The 21,954-nt window shown below is 40.1% G+C and overlaps 1 protein-coding gene across 1 annotated transcript in view; it reads right to left on the bottom strand.

Moving 5' to 3' along the window:
• Positions 1 to 21,065, bottom strand: part of MMP2 (matrix metallopeptidase 2) — a 45,279-nt gene extending 24,214 nt beyond the window's left edge. Inside the window, exons 1-6 of the mRNA XM_034788530.1 lie at positions 20,713 to 21,065; positions 16,111 to 16,337; positions 14,020 to 14,168; positions 11,790 to 11,918; positions 9,499 to 9,672; positions 2,321 to 2,494 (exon numbers count right to left, since the gene is read on the bottom strand). Of these exons, the coding sequence (XP_034644421.1) occupies positions 2,321 to 2,494; positions 9,499 to 9,672; positions 11,790 to 11,918; positions 14,020 to 14,168; positions 16,111 to 16,337; positions 20,713 to 20,865 (1,006 nt within the window). The 5' untranslated portion in view covers positions 20,866 to 21,065. The remainder of the gene's footprint in view (positions 1 to 2,320; positions 2,495 to 9,498; positions 9,673 to 11,789; positions 11,919 to 14,019; positions 14,169 to 16,110; positions 16,338 to 20,712) is intronic.
• Between the last annotated feature and the right edge of the window lie 889 nt (positions 21,066 to 21,954).

Below are 21,954 nucleotides of genomic sequence, written 5' to 3'. Positions count from 1 at the left end.
TGTAAATGCATAGAAAGTTGGAGTCAAGACTAACCAGGCCAGTTAGAAGATTGCATTTGTTTATTGTTTACATCTGGTTTATGCAAAATGCCAAAGCACAACAATCTTATTATGTAGTAACTTTGGGGGGAGGGATAGCTCAGTGGTTTGAGCATTGGCCTGCTAAACCCAGGGTTGAGAGTTCAATCCTTGAGGGGGCCACTTAGGGATCTGGGGCAAAATTGGTACTTGGTCCTGCTAGTGAAGGCAGGGGGCTGGACTCAATGACCTTTCAAGGTCCCTTCCAGTTCTAGGAGAAGGGGATATCTCCATTTAACAAAAAAAAAAAAAAAAAAAAAAAACCCTTCATCTGCTCAAAAGTTAGTCATTATTTGTATTACCAGAGCACATTGGAGCCCCAGTCTTGGAGCAGGACCCCACTGTGCTAGATACTGTCCAAAAAACAAAAAGAGGGTCCTTACAGGTAAGTGTATGAACTACTTCCAGTTATTGTTAAGATTTTGTGTAAGAATTTCAGTATATTCGTCCCAATGTTCTCCTGCTCATTTAACTATCGCTTAGATTTTTCTGTGTCCCCATTACCAGTTATGCTAAGTTTGATCCTTTTTTGCTGTTAAGAGTAATGATGGGTCAGAACTAATTAGCAACCCATCAAAATGCTCCAAGTACCTATTTTAAACAGAGATGGCATTTTAAAAAGCTTGGAAATGGATTCAATCTGTTTGTTCATCCAGGGCCAGCCATTGCTCCAGAGTTAGGCTTATATTTAGTTTTGGTTTCATTACATTTGGTGGCTTCACCTTGGCTCCATTAAGTGCCAAGAGTGCTGAACCATCATAGGCAGTTTAAATGAGTAACCGTGCCTTTAGTCTGGATCTCGGAAAAATGATTCCTGCCAAGTTATACAATCCTCTAAACTAATTTTGTTCCTGTGACACGCTATGCAGTAACGACTGAAGTTAACAAGCATTTAAAATTGTCAAGAAAGCAGAAAGATCATTCTTCTGGAGAGAAGAGATAATTTTCAATTTGTTTCCTAGTATGTTGTAAATTCATAAAGGCATGTTTATTAAGTTAAATTTGACTGTGCTAAACACTCTTTTAAAAAAAGAAAAAAATTAAATGTTAATCATTAGTCATTGGCTGTTTAAGTTTCACATTTCCTTTGTACTGCTTTTTTCATTTGCGACTCATGTTTCAGGGATATTAAAAAGTAATAATCTACCCACATTTACCATGTAGTGGTAGACATTTTATACCTACAATTTAAAGGCATGTTCCTACATACATGTGTGCTTATGCTCATTTTTGATTTAGCTGTGCAAATTCCTGATGTCCATGGGCAAGCTATCTAGGATTGTGTGCATGAATCCAAGATTTTTTCATCTGAACTGGTATATGCAAAATTGTATGCAACCTTAGATGCATATGTTTTTACAGATTTGGGCCATACTTTGGTTGGCCTATACAGTATACCTCAGATATATGTCTATTGTTGTGGGTAATACCATTTCCATCTGGAAGCTGAAAGAGCCAAGGAATCTGGGGAAGTTGCTATTTGCGACTTGCTTACGTTAGAAAAACGCAAGCAAACTCTTTCAAACCTCAGGAAAGCTTCAGCTCTGAGCTTTGGTCCAACGTTCCAAGTGTGGTTCTGATTACATCTGAATGGCTATATTCACTGCTAGTCAGGTGACTAGAGTGGTGAAGGAAAAAGACATACCATGGCCTCAATTCATTTTTGGGTGTAATTCAAGGGGTTAGTTCTGATCTGTACTGCACAGCTCTCCCTAGCAATTTTCCAGCACTTGGGCTGATAGTCCAGAGATTTATTTATCTGGGGCCTGCTGGAAGAGCATACTCGGTAAAGGGGACAGAATTCTGGAATCCACTTCCCTTTTGGTCTGACAGACCACCGCTTCCTACCTGCCAGGCATATTGAATAGCTATTTTATTTTCTCTGACTTTTCCTGAGATGCAGAAAGGACTTGAGGATTTTTGTTTTTTCCTGGGGGTTGGAGGGTTGGATGGGAATTCAGTAATTCTTTATTCTTGTTAACTGATGTTGCCTTGGTTTAATATTATATTAATATATATAAACACACATAGGTTTATGTATGGGCTCATCTATAGGTTATATTGGGCACGTGCCTAGAAGCCACAATCAACACATTTTCAATAAAGTGGAAATATCAACACATCCAGAGGCACATATGCCCCTAACTCAACTACTTTTACCTATTCAATTAAAGGATGGAAAATTACATGTGTGATATACAGATCAATGACAAACTAGACCAGCATATCAATGTCTATTTACCAGTCTCTGGGCAGAAGCCGTATTTCTTATCTCTGTCGTAGTCTTCTGTAGTTCCACACCACCGGTACCCATCTGTCCTTCCCTCTGTTGTACAGCTGTCGTAGGATGTGCCTTGAAATTTGAAGGGGAACTTGCATGGCTGCCCTTCACTATTTCCACCCATCGTGAAAAGAGCTGCAGTGAAAGTGAAACAGAAGAAAAAATAGAATATTTTTAATGAGTAATTATATAAATTATAACTAGAAATTGGTAAGAAAAAACACTATTGGTTAATTATGTGTAGTATGGCAGCATGTAGAGGCCCCAAATAACATGAGGGGCCCATTGTGCTCGGTGCTGTACATACACATGGTAAGAGACCAGAGAGTTCATGAGCTAAACAGACAAGGGTGGGAGAAAGTAAGTAATATCCCCATTTCACAGATGGGGGAACTGAGGCACAGAGAGAGACAACAATTATTAATATGGCTCAAGTGAAGTCCACGGGGTTGCTCAAGTTTCTGGCAATATGTCCTTTATACCCTGCCTCATAATATATTACTGCCTATCTGCAGCTAATACTTTTGCTTCAAACAAGGCTTTGAGGAAGTGTTCCAGGAAGCCATCTATTTTCCTTAGTGTTTTGCTAATTAATTTACACTGTGCTACAGAGGTGACTAAAATAGCATCTTAAACATGTAAACAGGTTTGTAGCCTGCCGTTATCACTTTAGATGACAATTTTCCTAATGAGCATGTTATGTGACATTCCTCTGTTTGTTTAGTCTGCAGACTTCAATAGAAGATACAAGTAGGGGAGACCATACCCTGGTATTTTTCCTATCCCACTTTTCTTTCCTTTAGCTTCTCAATAGCTCTGCTTTACTTTTCTGAGTGTCCACACAACAGTCACTTGATGCTGCAGTGACTGGCACTCTATAAATATCCAAGCTAGATAGACTGCACTTCACTCCTCTGACAAAGAGGGAGAGATGGGCATGCTTCCCGTATTCCCTCCCAGTTAATAGTTTTAGACATGAGATGCTCCTCTTCAAGAAGTTCAGGTTTGCATCCTCCCTCTCACCCACCCACACATAAACAAGCCCCATGACTCACGAACATTCCCAAGCTTTCTATAGTCCCTGAGAATCATGATTCCTTCTACCACATACATGGGGAAGAAGGGTCTTGTAGTTAAGGCACAGAACTAACTCTATGGCTGGAGATCTGGGTTATCTCCAGACATCCTGTGTGGCCCAGGGAAGGGCAATGAAATGGTCTTGGCCTGGTTTTCAAAAATAGATGTGAAAATGAGTAATGTATGTGTGTGCTAATGACCTGGTATCCATCTCCAGGGAGCATCAAAATCTAGGGGGTAAGAGAGTTGCACCTAGGACACAGTATCTTTCCTTTACGGTGTATGTTACTTTTAGCTCTGTTTTTCAGACTTCTGAAAAATTATCACAGACACTTTGTATTTGTGGGATTAGTTTTTCCCTGGGCTTAGTCTGTTATGTAAGCGGCAAGATGGCCATATTTACATATCCATTGTTTCTTGGCTTGATTTGCTTTTTAAGGGGGGAAAAACCCTTCTAGCTCTATCGGCTAACTAAGCTGAGTGGCATCACTGCTGAACAGGGAAATATTGTGACACAGATGACTCTCTTTCCAAGTTAAAGCATGACTGACTAGGGCATTAAGGATCCGATCTTTCCAGTTAGCATGCTTTGGTCCCATTGAGGGGAGGGTGTTCGGTACCTTCCAGGACTGGGCCAGAAGTTATCATGAAAGAACAAGTTATTGTTAAACGTAGCAAGCATGGTCCTCTGGTCTGGCCGAGCTATCCTCTGCATAGGATCCAAGAGAGGGGGGCTTAATGCCATATTTATGCTTCCCTGATCCTGCAATCAGCCACATTAGGAACTTATCTCTAGGGTGCACTACATCCTTCAGGGACCTCTCGATCTCAAGACTTTGGCAATGCCCTAACATGTCCCCTATGGCCCCTATGCTGGGGGAGCTGGGCAAAAGTGACAGAGCCGGAGCCAAGTGTCTGATTCAATATTTATGTCTCAGATTCTGGTGGTGAGTTAGTCAGGACACATACATTAAACAGTGCAGTCTTTATTTTGATTGGTGAAAGATTTTTAAGAGAAATGACACTTGGAAAGCAAAACGAAATTGAGTTGTTTGGATGACTCATTTGCCGCACATTCGGCTTCCAGCTGCAGATCTGGCAGTCTCGGGCTATGAGCAGAATTTTTGATTGGTTTGAACAGGGATAAGTTGCAAAATCATATGGAAACTCAATACAATATTAAGACACAGTCAAAATAAGGTTCTTCAGATTGCCCCTGGGTAATGACACGTGATGCTAAAAGTCCTTCATTCCAACAAAGTTCTTACAGGTTTTTTTTAAACTTAAACCTCTTTGAGTTTTATTGTAAATGAAAAATAAAGACAGTGTATCACTTGCTCAGAGAACTGAAATAAAGGTGCAGTTACTTATCAGCAAGGCTTCATCCAGGGCCTGATTCTGATGTTAAAGCAGGGTAAATCAGGAGTAATGCCAACGCAAAGGGACTCAGGCATGACTTTCACACGGTCCCTTCACTCCCCAAAGCACCAGGTGTGTGATGCAGTTTGGCCTTCACGTGGGCCCCACAAAATGGGATAAAGGTTCTCTACTCCTACCCTGCCCAGTGCACAAATCAAACCCTTTGGGTTTGATTCTCATTTACTCAAAGGGCCTTTTACAGCACTTAGGCAGTGTAAAAGGGCCTTCAAATGGTTATACCCTAGGCCCTTTTACACTACCAGAATGTTGTTGAAGGATTTCAGTGTAAATGAGAACTGAGGCCATATGTTCTCAGCAGAACAAATGACTATATATGTTAGTTGATAGCTGGGTTGGCGTTCTGAAAGGTGCATGTATAGTGTTTAAAATACCTATACTTTTTCTGGGCAGAATAGCTTTTAAAAAGCCTTCAGTGCAGATTCAGGGTTTAAACCATTTCTTTTAACCATTTCACATGTATTCTCTGGTTATATAATGTTATAGGAAAGCTAAAGACACTGACTTTAGAAATGAAAGATCAACCTACTGCCAATTAGAAATTTTTCCTGACCCAACGGACTCCATTAATTCCCTAATCCTGCCCTATTTGAATTTATTCCTAGGTTTTAGAAAATGGTGTCCTGGAATAATAAGTGAATAATACCACAATGTGTTTAACAAGAAACATCTGTGCATAGCTGTACAAGGATCTTGCAAAACAATTACATCACAAACAGCTCAAAACCACCAATTCAATTTCAAAATATTGACACCAGCATTTTGGCCATGCAGAATCATAACTCCCCTTGACATTGGAAGAGACTGTTTAAATTCTCTAACCCATGTAATTTTAGGCACAGAAATAGCCCACAATGCATGAATGTCTATCTGTCCACCTACCTACCTAACCATCATCCCTGTGGTATCGCTAGTATTTTAAAGAAGTAACAACATAAAGCCTCTCTCCTGCTCCTTTACAGATTGAAGGAAAAGTAACTTGATGAGTTTATAAGGAATGATTTTGGGGAGGTGGGGAAGTTGGTGGAAAGATTGAGGGCTTGTTGACAGAGTGAAGCATAGTGCCCCAGAGGGGGATGATTGGTAGAATGCTCTAACGTGCTGAGCTCTAATTGCCCAATGTAAGTGCTGACATACTCTAAGAGGTTTCAGAGTTGCAGCCGTGTTAGTCTGTATCCGCAAAAAGAACAGGAGTACTTCGGATGCATACCGAAGAAGTGGGCTGTAGTCCACGAAAGCTTATGCTCTAATAAATTTGTTAGTCTCTAAGGTGCCACAGGTACTCCTGTTCTTTATACTCTAAGAGGTACCTAGTGCGCACTAAGATGTTGTGAACTAGGTACTTCTTAGAGTGCACCAGCAGGGTTTACTTGGGGCAATTAGAAGTCAGCACATCAGAATGCTTTACAGTATTGACATGCCCTCAGAAATGAAGGACCCCCTTCTGTCACCTCAGGGCTGGAATACTGAAGTATGTGGCACTATACCTGAAAAGTACCGATAACTCTGAAAAACTCTGGTTCATTTTGCTAATACTGAAAACCTCCTGTTCTGAAAAGTGAAATACCTAAGATGATGATGTCTGCCTCTGATCACTCTTAGGATAAGAAGGCGAGCAGGAAAGCATTGAAAAGGAGGGTATGAGAATGCCTTTTTCTACACAACAGCTATTATGGTCTCTCCAAAAATTATGGCTGCTGGACTGACAAATATATACATAGAAATACCCATCTGGGCAGTTATTTTATGTGAGCCACTGCTGAGCTCTGCAGTACGTCACATGGTAGTTAGGGTTTGTTAGACTGGGCTACCATGGGCTTGAACCTGCAAGATATTGAGCACATCTGGTTTTATTAGCTTTGTTTTTAAGCACTGGATAAGATGTTTATTAACCTGCACTCCCTTTCCCAATACAATCTAGATATAATCCAGCCGTAACCTTGCAAATAGGTGCACTGCAAGTGTTCCAAGGAGGAACAGGATGATTCCAACAACTTTGGTTTCAAACAAAACCTCCAGTATTATTTCCTTCAATCGTTCCTTTCTGACTCATTATTGTTATTAACTATTGTGTTATAGGAGAGCCTGGAGGCTTCAAATGGGATTGTGAGCCCATTGTGCTTGGCACCGTATAAAACACACCAGGGACACCCTAGACACTTTTCACATGGGATGCACAGCTGAACCACTCTCACTTTAACATAAAAGATCACGACAGAGGGGCTGACGGGCCAAATTTCAGTGAGCGGTGCTTGCGACCTGGAGCATGGGGTCTCAGCACAACTCGTTATCCCAGCGGACACTCTGTCAAGGGGCTGCCGGGTGAAATCTGAGTGACGCTGTGAACCTGTGTGCCAGGTTGCAATGCCACTCAGTTTGGGAGCCCTCCCAAATGAGGCCCCTTTTTTCCCCCTGTTCTGGGCAGCCCTGTCCCCCAATTGGCACCTCTGCCAATGGTACACAACATGCGTAAAGCTATGAGAAACACGGAAACACCTCAGTTCCTGACCCCAAGAGCTTACAATCTAAGTAGACAAAGAATGGAAGGGGGATGTAGAGGTGAAGTGACTTGCCCAAGGTCACACAGTAGGTCAGTTGAAGAGTTGGAAATAGAACCCAGTTATCTTGAACTGTGGGTCCCAGCCCTACCCACAGGACCACACTTCCTTTCCAGAATATTTCCCGTAGTTTGAGATCCATTACATCAAATTAAAGATCACATAACATAAAAGTTTTCTGTAATCTTCTACTCTGCAGACTCACCCTCAAGATTTTAAACAATGCACATATTAAAAATGTGCGAAGAGAAAAATGTTCACCATATTAGTGTTACTTTAAAAACAATCACCACATTACATATATGTACAAAAATTGCTGAGTTAATGAAATTGTTATACAAATTATTTCATCTGTATATGATCTTTCCGAAAAAAAATTCCAAATGATGAGACAAGTTATCTGTGAGTCCTAGCACTCTGTTCACAATTCAAAAAGCTTACTAAAAAACCCTACATATGATCTCAGCTTTTCAAAACCCACTAGAATTTTTCCATTAATATGGTTTCTAATATATGGTTTCTGAAATACTCAGTGCCATTCCTCTGTCTGCACTGGGCAATTGAAAGTACTTTTTAAGTAAAAGAGTCATTCGGTATTTGTTAACAATAAAAACCTAATTCTAAGAGCATACCCACTTATCTGACGAGCATTTTGCAATTATACCATTAACTATATAACATTTATTGTATAAAACATAAATAACATTTATTTCCCATCATCAGAATTCTGTAAAGTCAGAGCATTTCAGTGTAACGTGATGGGATGGAACAATGTATTCCATTGCAGAGAAGGGGGCCTGGATTCTAACAGAAGACAATGGGCTTGATCCTCAGCTCTCTGAGTTGAGAGAGCTTCAGTGACGTCAAGGGAGGTACAGAGGTTCTGGCCCACTGACTCTTTCTGCCTTCACCTTGTGAAGTTTCACAATGGTCTCAGTTGTTGCTTTTGGGGGAGCTACAATTCCTGCTGGAGCGGCATGGTGTTCAGGGGGAAAAGATTTGCTGCCCCAATGCGTAGATAAGTGCAGCACACTCCCCTCTCTGAATCTGGCCCCATCTTGCTAGGAGAAGCTGACGCTATGATTCAGGGAGCATGGGGAGGGTGCTTGTACTTGGCTGCTGGGTGTCAAGGGACAAGCGCAGGAGGCTTCTTGTGCTATCTTCTCCTGCTGAGCAGCAAGTTCAAGCTGGTCCTATACTGGTGATATTTAATATCAAGCAAGTCAAAATCTAGGCATGGGGAATCAAAATGAAAACATCTTTCTTTTATCTGTTCTCATTCTCTTTGCAATCACACCACCCCCTTAGTGGGACTGTTATCCAGTGGAAAAGCCTGTGACTTCCTCAACTGACCTCGATGTGCCATATGACATTTGGTCTATATAAATCAAGATTACTTCCTTGCAAGGCTCACCTGTGCTGTGTGGGGAAAATGCTAATCTGCTCGTGAAAATGCAAATGCTTGCCCTTGCAATGGCCACATGCCCAGTTTGGGCCAAATCTTGGTCCCACTGAAGTCAAAAACCAAATGCTAGTCCTTTCCATTGCTCCCCTGTTATGTGGACCTCTCTTTGGAGAGGGCCAACTGGCAGGACTGAAAAAAGAGGAGGATTTCTTACTAAGCAAGGAGATCATCTACTTTATTTAATTCACCTGACCCGAGCACAAATTTCCTCTGTGATGCCAAGAAGGAGATGGTGGGGAGTTGTTTAGCTAGTGTTTTCTGTTGATGTCCTCCTCATATTTCCTTTTTTAATTTTTTTCATGTAGTTAATAAGGACCGACTGTGCTCCCACTGAAGTCAATGCTATAATTAGATTCCAGGAGCTGAAGATAGTGGCCCAGATTCTCTGTTGGGTGCACTGAAAGGGGGAAGGGAAGGGACACAAAGGAGCTGACACCGCTACTTGATCCTGGGACTGAAGTTTCTATATCAGTTTCAACATACTTTAGAGCGTTCATAGTGGAAAGGTACAATGATAGCCTGACATGCAGAATAACTACAGTTGACTCCTCTTGGCTAAAATCAGCCATGAGACAAGCCTCCAATCCAAGTGTTCAACTTACATTCATGGGGACAGAATCCGTATTTGCCATCGGAATCAAAGTTGTATGTGGTTGAGCACCAAAGGAATCCATCATTGCGCCCTGCATCAGTACAGCTGTTATATTCCTTATCGTTGAATAGGAAGGGAAATTTGCAGTATTCGCCATCTGCATTCCCATACTTCACCTTAACAACTGTAAAGGGAGAAAACACAACAGTGCATCCTGTCACCAATTGTTTTCGTCCATTATGGTGTCTGCATACAGGTTTGTTTCTTTTCTGGATTGAAACTTTAGTTATAAGGGACACTAGTGTAGAAATTTCAGGTGCATTTACACTTTGAACGAATATATTCTGTTGGTTTCCCAATTGGCATGATGACTGTAGCTGAAACTGTAATAAGTAATTTTGGGGGGAAAAGCATGGATATTACTCATGTTGAAGTGCCCAGAAAGATAATTATAGTAGTTGCTATAGCAATGCAAACTTATACCCAAGCTGTTAATTTGTTTAGTAATTTAGATCCTTTAACAGCATAATCTAAAATGTGCACTATAATTCCGAAGGTTCCAGGAAGTCGTTTCAGCATAATCTTAACATGCCTCTTAATCCATTTTGGCATTTTCAGTCAGAATTGAATCAGATCTACTGCTGTGCTAGCGGATACGTTAATGCATACATCCCCAAACCTGGTTTTTATTTCAGGCGATTGTAATATATAGAAACTTTCCTTAAGAATACAACACTGGCATTGTAACTTATCTTAAAGTGCATTCTACCTAGTTTCCCTTAATGATTTCTCAATATGAGGAACTAATTAAGAACATAAGAATAGCCCTACTGGGTCAGACTAAGGGTCCATCTAGCCCAGTGTACTGTCTTCTGACAGTGGCCAGTGCCAGGTGCCCCAGAGGGAATGAACAGAACAGGTAATTATCAAGTGATCCATGCCCTGTCGCTCATTCCCAGCTTCTGGCAAACAGAGGTGAGGGACACCATTCCTGCCCATCCTGGCTAATAGCCACTGATGGACCTATCCTTCATGAATTTATCTAGTTCTTTTTTGAACCCTGTTATGGTCTTGGCCCTCACAACATCCTCTGGCAAGGAGTTCCACAGGGGACCAGTCATGATTTTATAGACCTCAATCACAAATTGACCATTTGTAGAATAAATCCAAATACACAAAAGTTTCCTGTTCATTGTTACTTTTAGGGAAACATTCAGTCCAATAATGACAGCCACAAATCTATTGCTTCTGCTAAAGTTTGAAAAAAGCCAAAAGAGATGGAACTTGACTACCAGGATATAAGGATTCAATTATTTTTCCAACGAACAAATGACTTCAGAAATTTTGAATTTGAAGTGAAATACAGAAATGAGTATGAATTTTAAATTCTGCTTTTGTGAGCCTCCATTCCTGTTAAATTTCCGCCACGAAGAATTATAATAAGTAGACTATTATTTTTGTCAAATTAAAGAGAAAAAATGACAATACACATCAGTATTATTTACTTCTAAAAGGTGAAATAATGGCCAAATCATGCTGGCCTGCCTCAGATGAGTATTTTATTGAGATCAGAATTTGGTTCATTAGGTGTAAGGCAAACAGTATTTGGTCAATAGTTTGCATAAAGAAAACATCCCCTAATTTTCCAAAAGACAAACTTGCAGACATCTCTAAGTCCCATTTTTTCTCAGCCCTGGTATAGATCTATATTTCAATTCAAGTCACAAACCCGCGGAGCTCCGAACTCAGAAGCTTTTGACAGATGACATGAACCAGCAAATCCTTACTCATCTGAATGGTCCCACTGAAGATAATGGGGCAACATTTTCAAAAGTGATCACTTGGGGTATCCAGCTTAGAAAGGTCCAGTTTTCAGAAAGCACTGAGCCCTCTCCTTCTAAAAAGGATGCCCCTTTAAAGGTCTCAGTGGTTGGGACCGAAAAATGGAAGCACTCAAAATCCCTAATCACTCTTGAAAATCATGGCCTGGCACTTCTGTCATGAGGGCCCTTTACTCACTTCTCTCTGTTCACATGAGTAAAGGTTTGCAGGATCAGGTCCATAATTAATTCTAATTTCTGGGGAGAAATATGTAACTTTTTCTAAAAAAATATATAAAATTTTGATAAAAGCAGAATTTTAAATGATTAAAATGCATAACCATCAGCTTCCAGAGTCATAGTTCTGTTCTAGCATTTACTATTTAAGTCATTTCAGTAACAGAAGTGCAATCTCTGGCCACCATTTCAGACACAGCAGTCTATCGTTCAAATGCTTTGAAACATTAAAATGTCTGGGTACCTTGTCCCTCTCCCAGAGTCCACTGTTCATCATCATCAAAATGGGAGTCACCTCCAACACCTGGCCCAGGTGCAAAAGCATGAGCCAGGAGGCCATCCTTGCCATCAAATGGATATCCATCACCATGCTCTGCACAAGAAAGAACACAGAAGAGGAGCACTTACAAGTTATAATGGGCCCAGCCCTGCAAACACAGTCATAAGTAAAGATAGTCACATGGATATTCCCAAATGAACACATCACTGGGAATACATCACTTGTGGAAGGTTTTCAGGATTGGACCCTAGGAGAGGAAACCATTTCACATGAAAAACGAAAGCACACAGGATTAGTGTGTGTATTGCAGCATGTTTCTTTATATGTACTAAGGATATTTGGAAGGGATTCTGGTGTTCGTGAAGCTCTGTGAGATAACTCACACTTTACATTGCTTTACATATCCATGATATATTCTTGATTTTGACTGGTGGGAACAGTAAAATATACATTGTAGTTAAGTGATCGTTTCAGAGGAATATAACTGTCCATACCAGTCTTTGCAGGCTCCTTTAGTCAGTTACACAGCAAGCTATTCATTTACAACGTACTTCGTGATCTTTTCCTGTATGTCCCCTTCTCTTTGCACAAGCTACCAGTACTGCTCGCAGGAAAGCAAATTTGCTTCATTTTTCTCAGCAGTGAATCCCTGAAAAGCTGACTCCTATTCAGTATCCCGATGTCTGTGGTTCAGCCCATCCTACTTCCACATCAACCAGGCCTCGTCTCAGCCCGCTCGCTGGGCAACCGCCTTTTCAGTCGTTCTCCTGTTACTTCACTGAAGGCTTTTCTTGGAAGCTCACCACACTTGGGTAACGCAAGCTGGCAAGGGCATAACCCTGTTATTCACAGCTCTCTCACCACACTGACCTGACCACCGAAGCTGCCAGTGTCTCCAATTACATCACTAAAAGCCTTTTGGTCTGATGTGTTGCCATTTGACAGAAGCCCTAAATACACAGGCCGGAGTCTCTATTCCATTGCACCTATTTTGTGCTGGCCTCACTCCATTGACATTAATGAAGTTTCCTCTCCCCAATATTCCCATGTATCAGGCATTAGTCTTTCTTCATCAGTAAAGACTCAGTTTGAGAAAACTTGTGAACAAAAAAAAATGCCGCATAGGGCCCCACCAGTTTGACTCTGACACACAGGAATGTGAACGGTGATTGCAAAGAACTGAAACATGTCTCTATTGTATACTTAAATATAAAATATTATAGAGGAAGCAATTCTTGTGCTATTTCTGAGCTGCTGTAATCAAGTGGTACTAAAATCAGCATGAACGCTCTGGATTTTGTGAGACTTCAGTTTTGTGGACCAAACAGGCCTGGTAAGAATCTGAAATTTTGAGTGCTCATCCATACTGCACAGAATCTCTCAGCCTTCTGAGGTTGACCCATCATTAACTTAAGCGAAGAAAACAAGCTTGAAACAGAGACCTCCTCAGAGAGCTCAGCTATTCCATGAACTGTTCCCTTTGATTCCAAATGCCATCTCCCAAAAGACTGAACATGTGACTATATTTATTCAAAATTATATAGCCCTCTACAGCTTGTTGGTTAAAATGCCAGAGGTTCCTTATGAAACCCAGGCTCTTTCTGTGTGAAGTAAAACTAAGAAATCAAACCGAATCAAGTCTGGCTGTTCAGATCTAGATTTTGGAACTCCCAAAAGCTAAGGATGTTTGGATTAAGGGCCTCAATTCAACCCATAAAAGTAAATAGAGACTAAGTGTGAAGTTCAGATGGCATGTCCCAATTCATCTGTAGTGTCTAGGAGTATTAGAATAGTCCACCCTCTGCAAATAACCTTTGAAGACATTCGAAAACCTAGCAGAGATTTATAAATTAACAGTATAATATCATTCCATTCACTTCAGTGGACCTGTGCCAATTCACATCCGCTAAGGATCTGACCCAATATTTCCTGGTTCTACTACTGATAGTTTAAATTCAGAAATAATTTTTTGTCCCCTAGCAATTCTCTTGTAACAGATAAATTAAGGGTGTATGTGTATGCACACACACACACCTTTGTGAAATCTGACATAGCCTGTACAAACCAAGTGAAAACTAGGGCATCGTTTGCCAGAAAGGCTCATTGGAGTGCTTGCTTGAGGGTAGGTCACTCCAATGCTGAGGATTAATGGAAGGAAGAAAACCAAGAGCATATGTAAAAATAGAAACTATACCCCATCGTCCAAAATTAATCATAATGTCCGCTTCTCCATCATTAATTCGTGAAAATGTCAGGGGTGTGACATCACTCCAGACTTTAAAGGCTCGGGCAAAGGCATCGTCTACTGTTTCGGAGTCCAAATCCGGTGTATACCCTAAAATCCTTAATGGTAAAAGGGGAAAAAAATCAGTTTCAAAAGTTAAACACCACATACATGTGCTGATTGTTACAGCTTGCTGTTTAAAGTGTTGAAAGTGCCAGTGAAAGTAACTCCTTTGGTAAAGGGAGGTGCCCACTGTGCAAAAAAGATCAGGACATTCCCAAGACTCAGGGATATTGAGACTTTGTTGGGGCCATTCTCTAATTGAAGTGTAATTATCTGCCAGAGAGTTACTGATATTTCCTTGAAGAATGAGGACACTGCAGGAAGCAGCATACTACATAAGTGGTAATTTGACCAGAGTCTGTATTACTTACATTTTAATGCACTCTGAACTAAGTATATGTATTGTATGTCAGAGTTGGCATACAGGAAGAGACACACCTAACAATATTTTGCTTCACTGAAATTAAAGATCCTTTCAGTCATATCATCCTGTTAGACATATGTTTACACAAGCACCCACTGAGTCATCAGAATTTTGGGAGCCTCCTAACGACCAGAAGCAATTTGGAGTTCCAAAAATGGGTACTTTGCTCCTTAAGCTTAAAAATCACCTTTTTGTTCTTAGTCATGTTTTGGTTTTGTGTCAAATAAATGATAGTTAATTCCTTGCCAGTATGCCCAGCAACCCTGCCATCAGGGACGTGGTACAGACTGAGAAGAATGAGAAGGGGAGACACAAGCACATAAAATAGAGGGATAGTTCACAAGAGCACCTCTTTCTTCATCTTGATTTATGCTGACTGGGACTTATTCATGGATCTCATTTCAGACAATGATCTTCCTGCTAAAGAAAAGCTTCCAACACTGTGTGGCTTCTTGTGGTTACTGGATCGGCTTTGTGTCTGGGATTACTGCAGTGGGATGATATTATCTGGAGCACATCAGCAAAAGAAGGCCTAAAAATCTACCACAATGTTCTCCAGAGTTCTCTGGGCTACTCAGACTATGAAGGATGCTCTGACCCCCTGACCAAAGAAGGATGAACACAAATAGAAAAGCAGCTAGGAGGAATCTGCGAGAATTTCTGATCCCCTCACCAGTCATTAAGAGCATCATCTTGTACAACTGAAGTCAGTGGGAGTTTGGCCATTGATTTAAACAGGAGCTGGTTTGGACCTTCATTCTTTGGCACATTTTCCTTAGTTGCTAAAACCACAATCTATGAAATACATTTGCTGCTTCTTAGACAGAATGCCTCATAGTCATAAATAAAGCTGGTCAAATTGTTTGTGAGGAATATTAATCCTTTCTCCCTCTTTCCCCTACCTTTGCAAGTTATTCATGAACCAGTCTGGATATGTAAGGGCATGTTGTCATTCATAAATATTCACACTTGGGTGAAAAATGTTCAGCCTACAGATTGTTTGAAAACTGTTCACTTCCACTATTGGCTACTCATTATTCCTTAATCCTTTTAGTCTGTTTTAGTACTCATTAGTCACTGACTGGATGAAAAATTTTAAGATTAGACACTAAAGAATAGTAAATAGTGAATAGTTTTAGTAGCTTCTATGGTCTTCATTGCCATAGTTTCTGAACACTGTTGGGTTTATCCCCATAATTATCCGATGCAGTCAGGAATACTATTATCCCTATTGTACAGACAGAGGTGAGATTAAATGATTTGCCCAAAATTACAGAGGAAGTTTGCAGCAGAACAAAATAAAACTCAGATCTCCTGCACTTTAACAACAATTCTCTCCTTGAATTTATGGCACAACTTTTGGATGAATGTTCATTAAACTTTAAATTTTGGGGCTTCACAGACATTTTCCAGTGGTTGTCCAAACACAAAGGGATTATAATTTGGGGATCCCTGGTTCAAAGTCTGGAGCTCAGGCCACTAGAAAATTCCTCCATTTCTAAATGCCACATTGAAGCACTTCAATTCTCAAGGCATCCTAGGTTTGTGAAAAAACAATATTGCTAAGGCATTACCTGTACGTTATCTGATTTTTTTCCCATTTTGGCTTTCTTGGAAAGAAGTTATAATTGGCCACATCTGGATTACCACAGCGGGGCTTCTTCATCGTCTCAATAGTGTTTTGATCCAGATCTCCTGTTTCAGGCAGCCCAAAGAATTTCTGCATTTTCTTCAAAGTATCTTTCAGCACGAATAAATTGCAGTTGTCTTTTGGGCACCCATAGTATGTATTCAGGTATTGCTTTAAAAAAGGGGGGGGAAAATGCACAGAGAACAGAGGTTTCAAAACTCTGAAACAGGAGAGACATCCCTACAATTATTGACACTGAACGTTAACTTTTATGTCTATACCGTGTAAGGATTTTTTAAAATTACTATGTTAACAACCAACATTCAGATAATCTTCTTAGTTGACACAGACCTCCAGGGACACAAAATGCTGCTAAATTAAGCAATCGTGCCAGTTATTAGAAATATTTCGGAATACATTGTCGTCTTTATTTCATGAATTGCTTTATAAAAAGCAGAGCACAAAGCATTAAAAATGAACTACAAAGGAAATGATGGGTCCATCTTGTATTGGTTTCTTTATCATGTATAAACCTGCTTGTTTTATGCTTTAGAGTTTCAGGTTGTGTCTATCCTTTTTTTTTTCCTGGAAGAGTCTATGGATGATTGAAGAAACCAATGGAACCATATTAATTAAGGGGGAAAGTGCTTTTTATTCAGACTGTTAGAACTGACTGGGGTTTTAGGTTTGTTTTTTGTTAATCTGTTTAACTCAAATTTACTTGAGAAACAGTTGGAAGAAAAGATGTTTCTGCTAAAGCTTCACTTACTGTTCCCCCCCATAAATTAAATATGAGGAGCACACAATCTACATCTCTGAAACCTCCTCTGAGTCCTCTATCAGAACAAGGAAAGACTAATCTTGACCTTCCTGATATGTCCATGGTAACAAACAGGCCACAAAGTAGTCTTTCTTTAAGAAACAACATTCAGGCTTTGTGATGAATTATAAAGAAACACAAAGGGCAGCACTAACCCATTTTTCCTCCGCACTGTGTTCCTTTACATTGGTCTATAGAAAGAACTCTATTTTTATAAATTTGATGCATTCATCAACCCTAGTACGGTTAAAAAACATGAAGAGAACAAAAGGGCATATAAGGTACTGGTTTGCTCCTTTTAACAATGGGAAATAATGTTCAGACACTAGGTGTTCCATTTAAAATGGATGAGGTATGCCTTTTGTGGTCTGTTGTGTCTAATCACTGACGTGCATTATACTCAATCTGTTTCCTAGCAATCATCCCAGTTAAGAGGTCCTACCATTCATCTGTATGCTGATTAACTGGATACCTCTGTTTAACATAAGTATTAGGCATACAATTGTTGTTATGATTATCCTTTTAAGGTGTGTGTTTTCCTCCCCAAAATGTGCATATGCATAGAATTAACTAACCAACCAACCAAAAACACAAATCCCTATTTTATGCTTCCCTTACCCTAACCCATAATTTAATTGTCTGTCTCACTGTGAGCTTCTTGGGGCAGAGACCATCCCTGTTTGAATGTCTGGAAAGCATATAGCATATTGTGGAAGCTGCCATAAAATAATAATACATAAAACATTGTGTAGCAGTCCTATTCTGAGTTTCAATATTTGATCTTTCATTTCCCCTTTCAAAGTATACTCCTTCTCCCACCCCCCGGGAGCTTTTAGAAGACTTTAAACTATTTCTAAAACATACAATGCATGCTATTATAGGATGCAAAGCAAACAGAAGTGGGTACACAAAAAAAGCTGTTAATTTAAATTATAATTAGAGGCCTGGCCTTAACTTCAAAATTTGGATCCAGAGATGGATTTCAAAAGCCCTACCTAATCTTCCTAGCTCAAGGTGTTCAGATCTGGGGGATTGGTCTGGCTTATAACAGAGACTGGACCAGCTATGGGATTTGGATTAGGTACTATGTTCCAATTTGGGAATGGATATCCCTACCAAAGTTTGATGGTGTTCAGATACATATTGAGGATATTGGTTGGGTACATCTGTAACAATAATAATAATGACTAATTGTTATTTAGACCATAACTTTCATCCAAAGATCCCAAATGCCTTGACAAACTAGCTACAAACTAATGGCCCTGATCTCACAAAGTGATCCTTGGGGAACCTTCACTTTTGTGCAGAGACAGACTCCTTGACTTCAGTGGAACTCCATGTTGAAGTCTGTTGTCTGCAAATCCCTTTGCTCGTTCTGAGCGTGTGTATAAAAGGATTATTTCAGCCATCCCTGACACACATTGTAGAATGGAAAGCAGGGTATGTGCTGTATTCAAAAAGCGAAGAACATCCTAAACCAACAGAAAACATGGCAGGTAGAATACAGTTATTGTAGTTGAGTTTTTAGAAAAGATACCAGGGCAAACATCCCCACAACAGTAAAAAGTAGCAAGCGATTTTTAATGACTAAAAGTGGTTAGGGCCTGGACCTCATCTGAAAGCTGGCACGTCCACCAACCCAGCACCCTGTGTCACCGTGCCAAGGAAATAGTTCACTGTTGACTCAGAAGGAAGGTTGCAATATACTAACTGTGCAACAGCTTGGGTTCCTCTGAAGGTGCTTCATTCAAGTACTGACCAGGCTTGACCCTGCTTAGCTATAAGATTTGATGAGACCCCAGTCAGAGGTGGCATTTTTGTTCTGGAGATCATTGTATCAGCATATAAATTAACAAACAAATCTTATGTAAATTCTTCATGCCGTTCTGCCACCATGAGGTTCCTTCTGCCAGAGCATAGTTAATGGGGCCTATTAGCTTCATGTGAAATAGTTCAACACCACATTCTACCCATACCAGCACTTGGGATGGGTTATCCGGATTTTCATATTGGCGTGTAAATATCCTGATCATGCCTCTGTCCTTAACTCTCAACTATGTGCCACGGTCTCAAAACTAGGGTGTATGGGGCAAATGTTTATAGGGAGTCTGAAGGGGCAGGGTGCGTCTGTTCCCATATACTATAGTTTGGGAGGTAGCTGAGCAATAAGAACAGAGGCACAATAAAGGTAAAATATAAATCAGGATAACCCATATCAATCTTCCCTACAATGGAGTTAGGGCTGAAGAGAAATGAACACAGCCAGCTTTTCTATGAGAACAGGCTTTTGAAAGGGGATTTAGTAATGTAAATTATGTCTTGGCCTGAGCTGCAAAATTCACCTCTCTCAAAGTCGAGAGGGAAGTGTGGTACTCTGGGGTTTTGATTCAGGCCACCATAGAAACAGAGTCCAGCTGCAAAATTTTGATCTAGGTTCCGATTCTGAGCCATAAGGTTTCAGATCCAGGGCTCAAGGAAAACCTAGTCATGTAGTATTATCTAGGAATACTACAAGAGAAACCAAGAAGAACTCACACATTAAAGCACCCTGTGATTTTCCTTGGAATATACACGATAAATCAGTTTGCTGAATGAAATGCAGATGAGATGATTACCTTTGTTCAATAAAAGCCTGATTGTGTCTAACAAAATGGAGAGAGTATTTAAGAACAGTTGATGTACCGTTAGAAATATATGACCCATTGTCATACTGCCAAGGTCAGTAAAACCTTTGGTGATTTGTCCTCTGAGAGCCAAGACTGGAAATTGCTATTTTGGGTCAGTTTGCTTGCTTTTGCTAACATCTCCACCCCCTTTTGGAAATTCTCCACCCCTTGTCCCCACACCTCCCTTCTGCCTGGCAAGTTTCCCTGAGATGCACATCAACTCCTAAAGAAAGAGGGACCAACTTTCTATCATTTACATGCTAAAATAAGGATAATCTATCTCAATCTTCCTTAAAATGGATTTACTGTTGAAGAAGAGAAATGTCTATAATTTATATGCTAAAATAAGGATAATCTATCTCAATCTCCCCTAAAATGGATTTCCCCATTATATCATTTTAAGAAAGTCCACAGGGTTACAATAAGGTTAGGATAAAATGCTACCTATCCATAAGTTGCTAATGTCACATTCAGAAATCCCAAACTCTTTCCTTTGTTCCAGATTGAATTTGGCTTAGGAAAAGTATACTGCAAAGTTAGAACTAGTCATTATCTTCTTTGAAGCTCAAACCGGCTTTAAGCTATAATTGTCCCTTAAAGCTGTGCTTATGCAATGCATAGTAAACAACATGGAAAACAACATTTTGAAAAGCTGTGTGAACTGCTAACAATAAGTTCAGGTTTATGTAAGTGTTTTCCTATATTTTTCTATTCCATTTTATTTACTTTGAATTTAAATTTATCTATTTCTCCCCTCCCCCCCTTTACCACTTTAGTGAAAGTCACAGAAATTTAATGAAAGTATTTTTCTCCTATGTATTCAGACTTCGGGGAGGGGGGGGAAGACACTCAGTGCTGGCTTTAAAAATTTTAAGAGAGGAAACATTATTTGGCTCTAGCTTTTACATCTGAAAGCTGATATCCTTGTTAGCAAGCTCTCCCTTCCAGAGACTCTAGAGAGAAAAGGCTACAGTCATTTCCTAGTCTCAGCTGAAACAAGAAAGAAACATCTGCTATGGAGAACAACAATATAATTCTGAAGCAAAAAACCAAAACTTACCACTGCTAGTTCTTTGTCTGTTTTGGGAGAGTTGTCTCCAGGAAACTTAATGATTGGTGACGGTGCAGCTAAAGTTTGGTGAAAAAAATATAGCTGGAGCAAGAGTACTTTAAAAATGAAGGCAAAAAGGCTAAAAACAATGTGAGTCTTCATTTTGCCTGAACTCGAGTTACCCTCTTTGCAAAGAGATTTCTCCTAACGGTCTGTCGGTCACTTTAGCTGCACAGTCCACCCACCAGTTGCTTATCGGAACATCTTTAACTCTCTGCACCGTTTTCCCTTTTGCTTGCTCTAGCAATTCCTTTGTATGTTTAAAACATCCAGATGCGCAGTCTCGAGCTACCACAAGAGGAAGTCTGAAAACCAGTGGAAACATGAGAAAAAGGGCAGTTACCAGATGTGATTTGCTGTGATTTTAAGGTAGCCACAGGCAAATATAGTGATTTACACTGAAAGAGACAAAAGGCCAAATTCTGCCCTCATTTAATTACATTCAAGCCCCAGGTTTGCCCAAGTGCAGCTGGGAGCAAAATCTGACCCAAGATTAATTGCTGATGAGGTATCGTATACATGCTTAGTAAATTTTAAAAATAAAAGCCTAAGGTTTGGTGATTTGCATCATTTTTTTAAGGTTTGGTATTTGCATCATTTTGTTCAAACTATTTTCTTGCTCCAAACATGCTTTAGTCCTATGTGTCTCAATACATTACGGTGCATTTTAGTAAACATTTGGGGCGACATTTGGAGTTAGACTGTGAACCAACACAGGAGAGAGAAGTCTTGTTACACTCAGGCGACATGCACCATGGAGCTATGCACACAAGACTCATTGGCACTCCTTCCCTGGCATGTACAGAACACATACTATGTGATATAATTTTTTTATCCACACTCATTTGGGATGACCTGTATAACCTATATGTGGCTTTACCCTCAGTATGCAATGTACATTCTCTCCTTCTCTCAGTACAGTTACAGTCCGGTTGATTTTGCAGATACAAGTGGCAATCTCATGTGGATATTATGAGATCCAGACCTTATCTATGCTAGGGATTTTATCCATCAGTGCAATTGTACCAGTGCAATCTCACTTGGGCACACTCATGGGTACTTTTCATTTTTATCTCATGCACGGTGTGGCCAACTTTCATGGTTTTATCACAAGTCTCATGACATTCAATGATTTTCTTAAAGACCCAGCTCCTGGAGTGATAGGCTTAGGTGTGAATCTCAGCTTTTATT

Source organism: Trachemys scripta, chromosome 13, assembly GCF_013100865.1.
Source record: "Trachemys scripta elegans isolate TJP31775 chromosome 13, CAS_Tse_1.0, whole genome shotgun sequence".
Classification (NCBI taxonomy): Eukaryota; Metazoa; Chordata; order Testudines; family Emydidae; genus Trachemys; species Trachemys scripta.
Note: the sequence above shows the minus strand (reverse complement) of the source record. Positions and strands in the feature narration are given on the sequence as shown.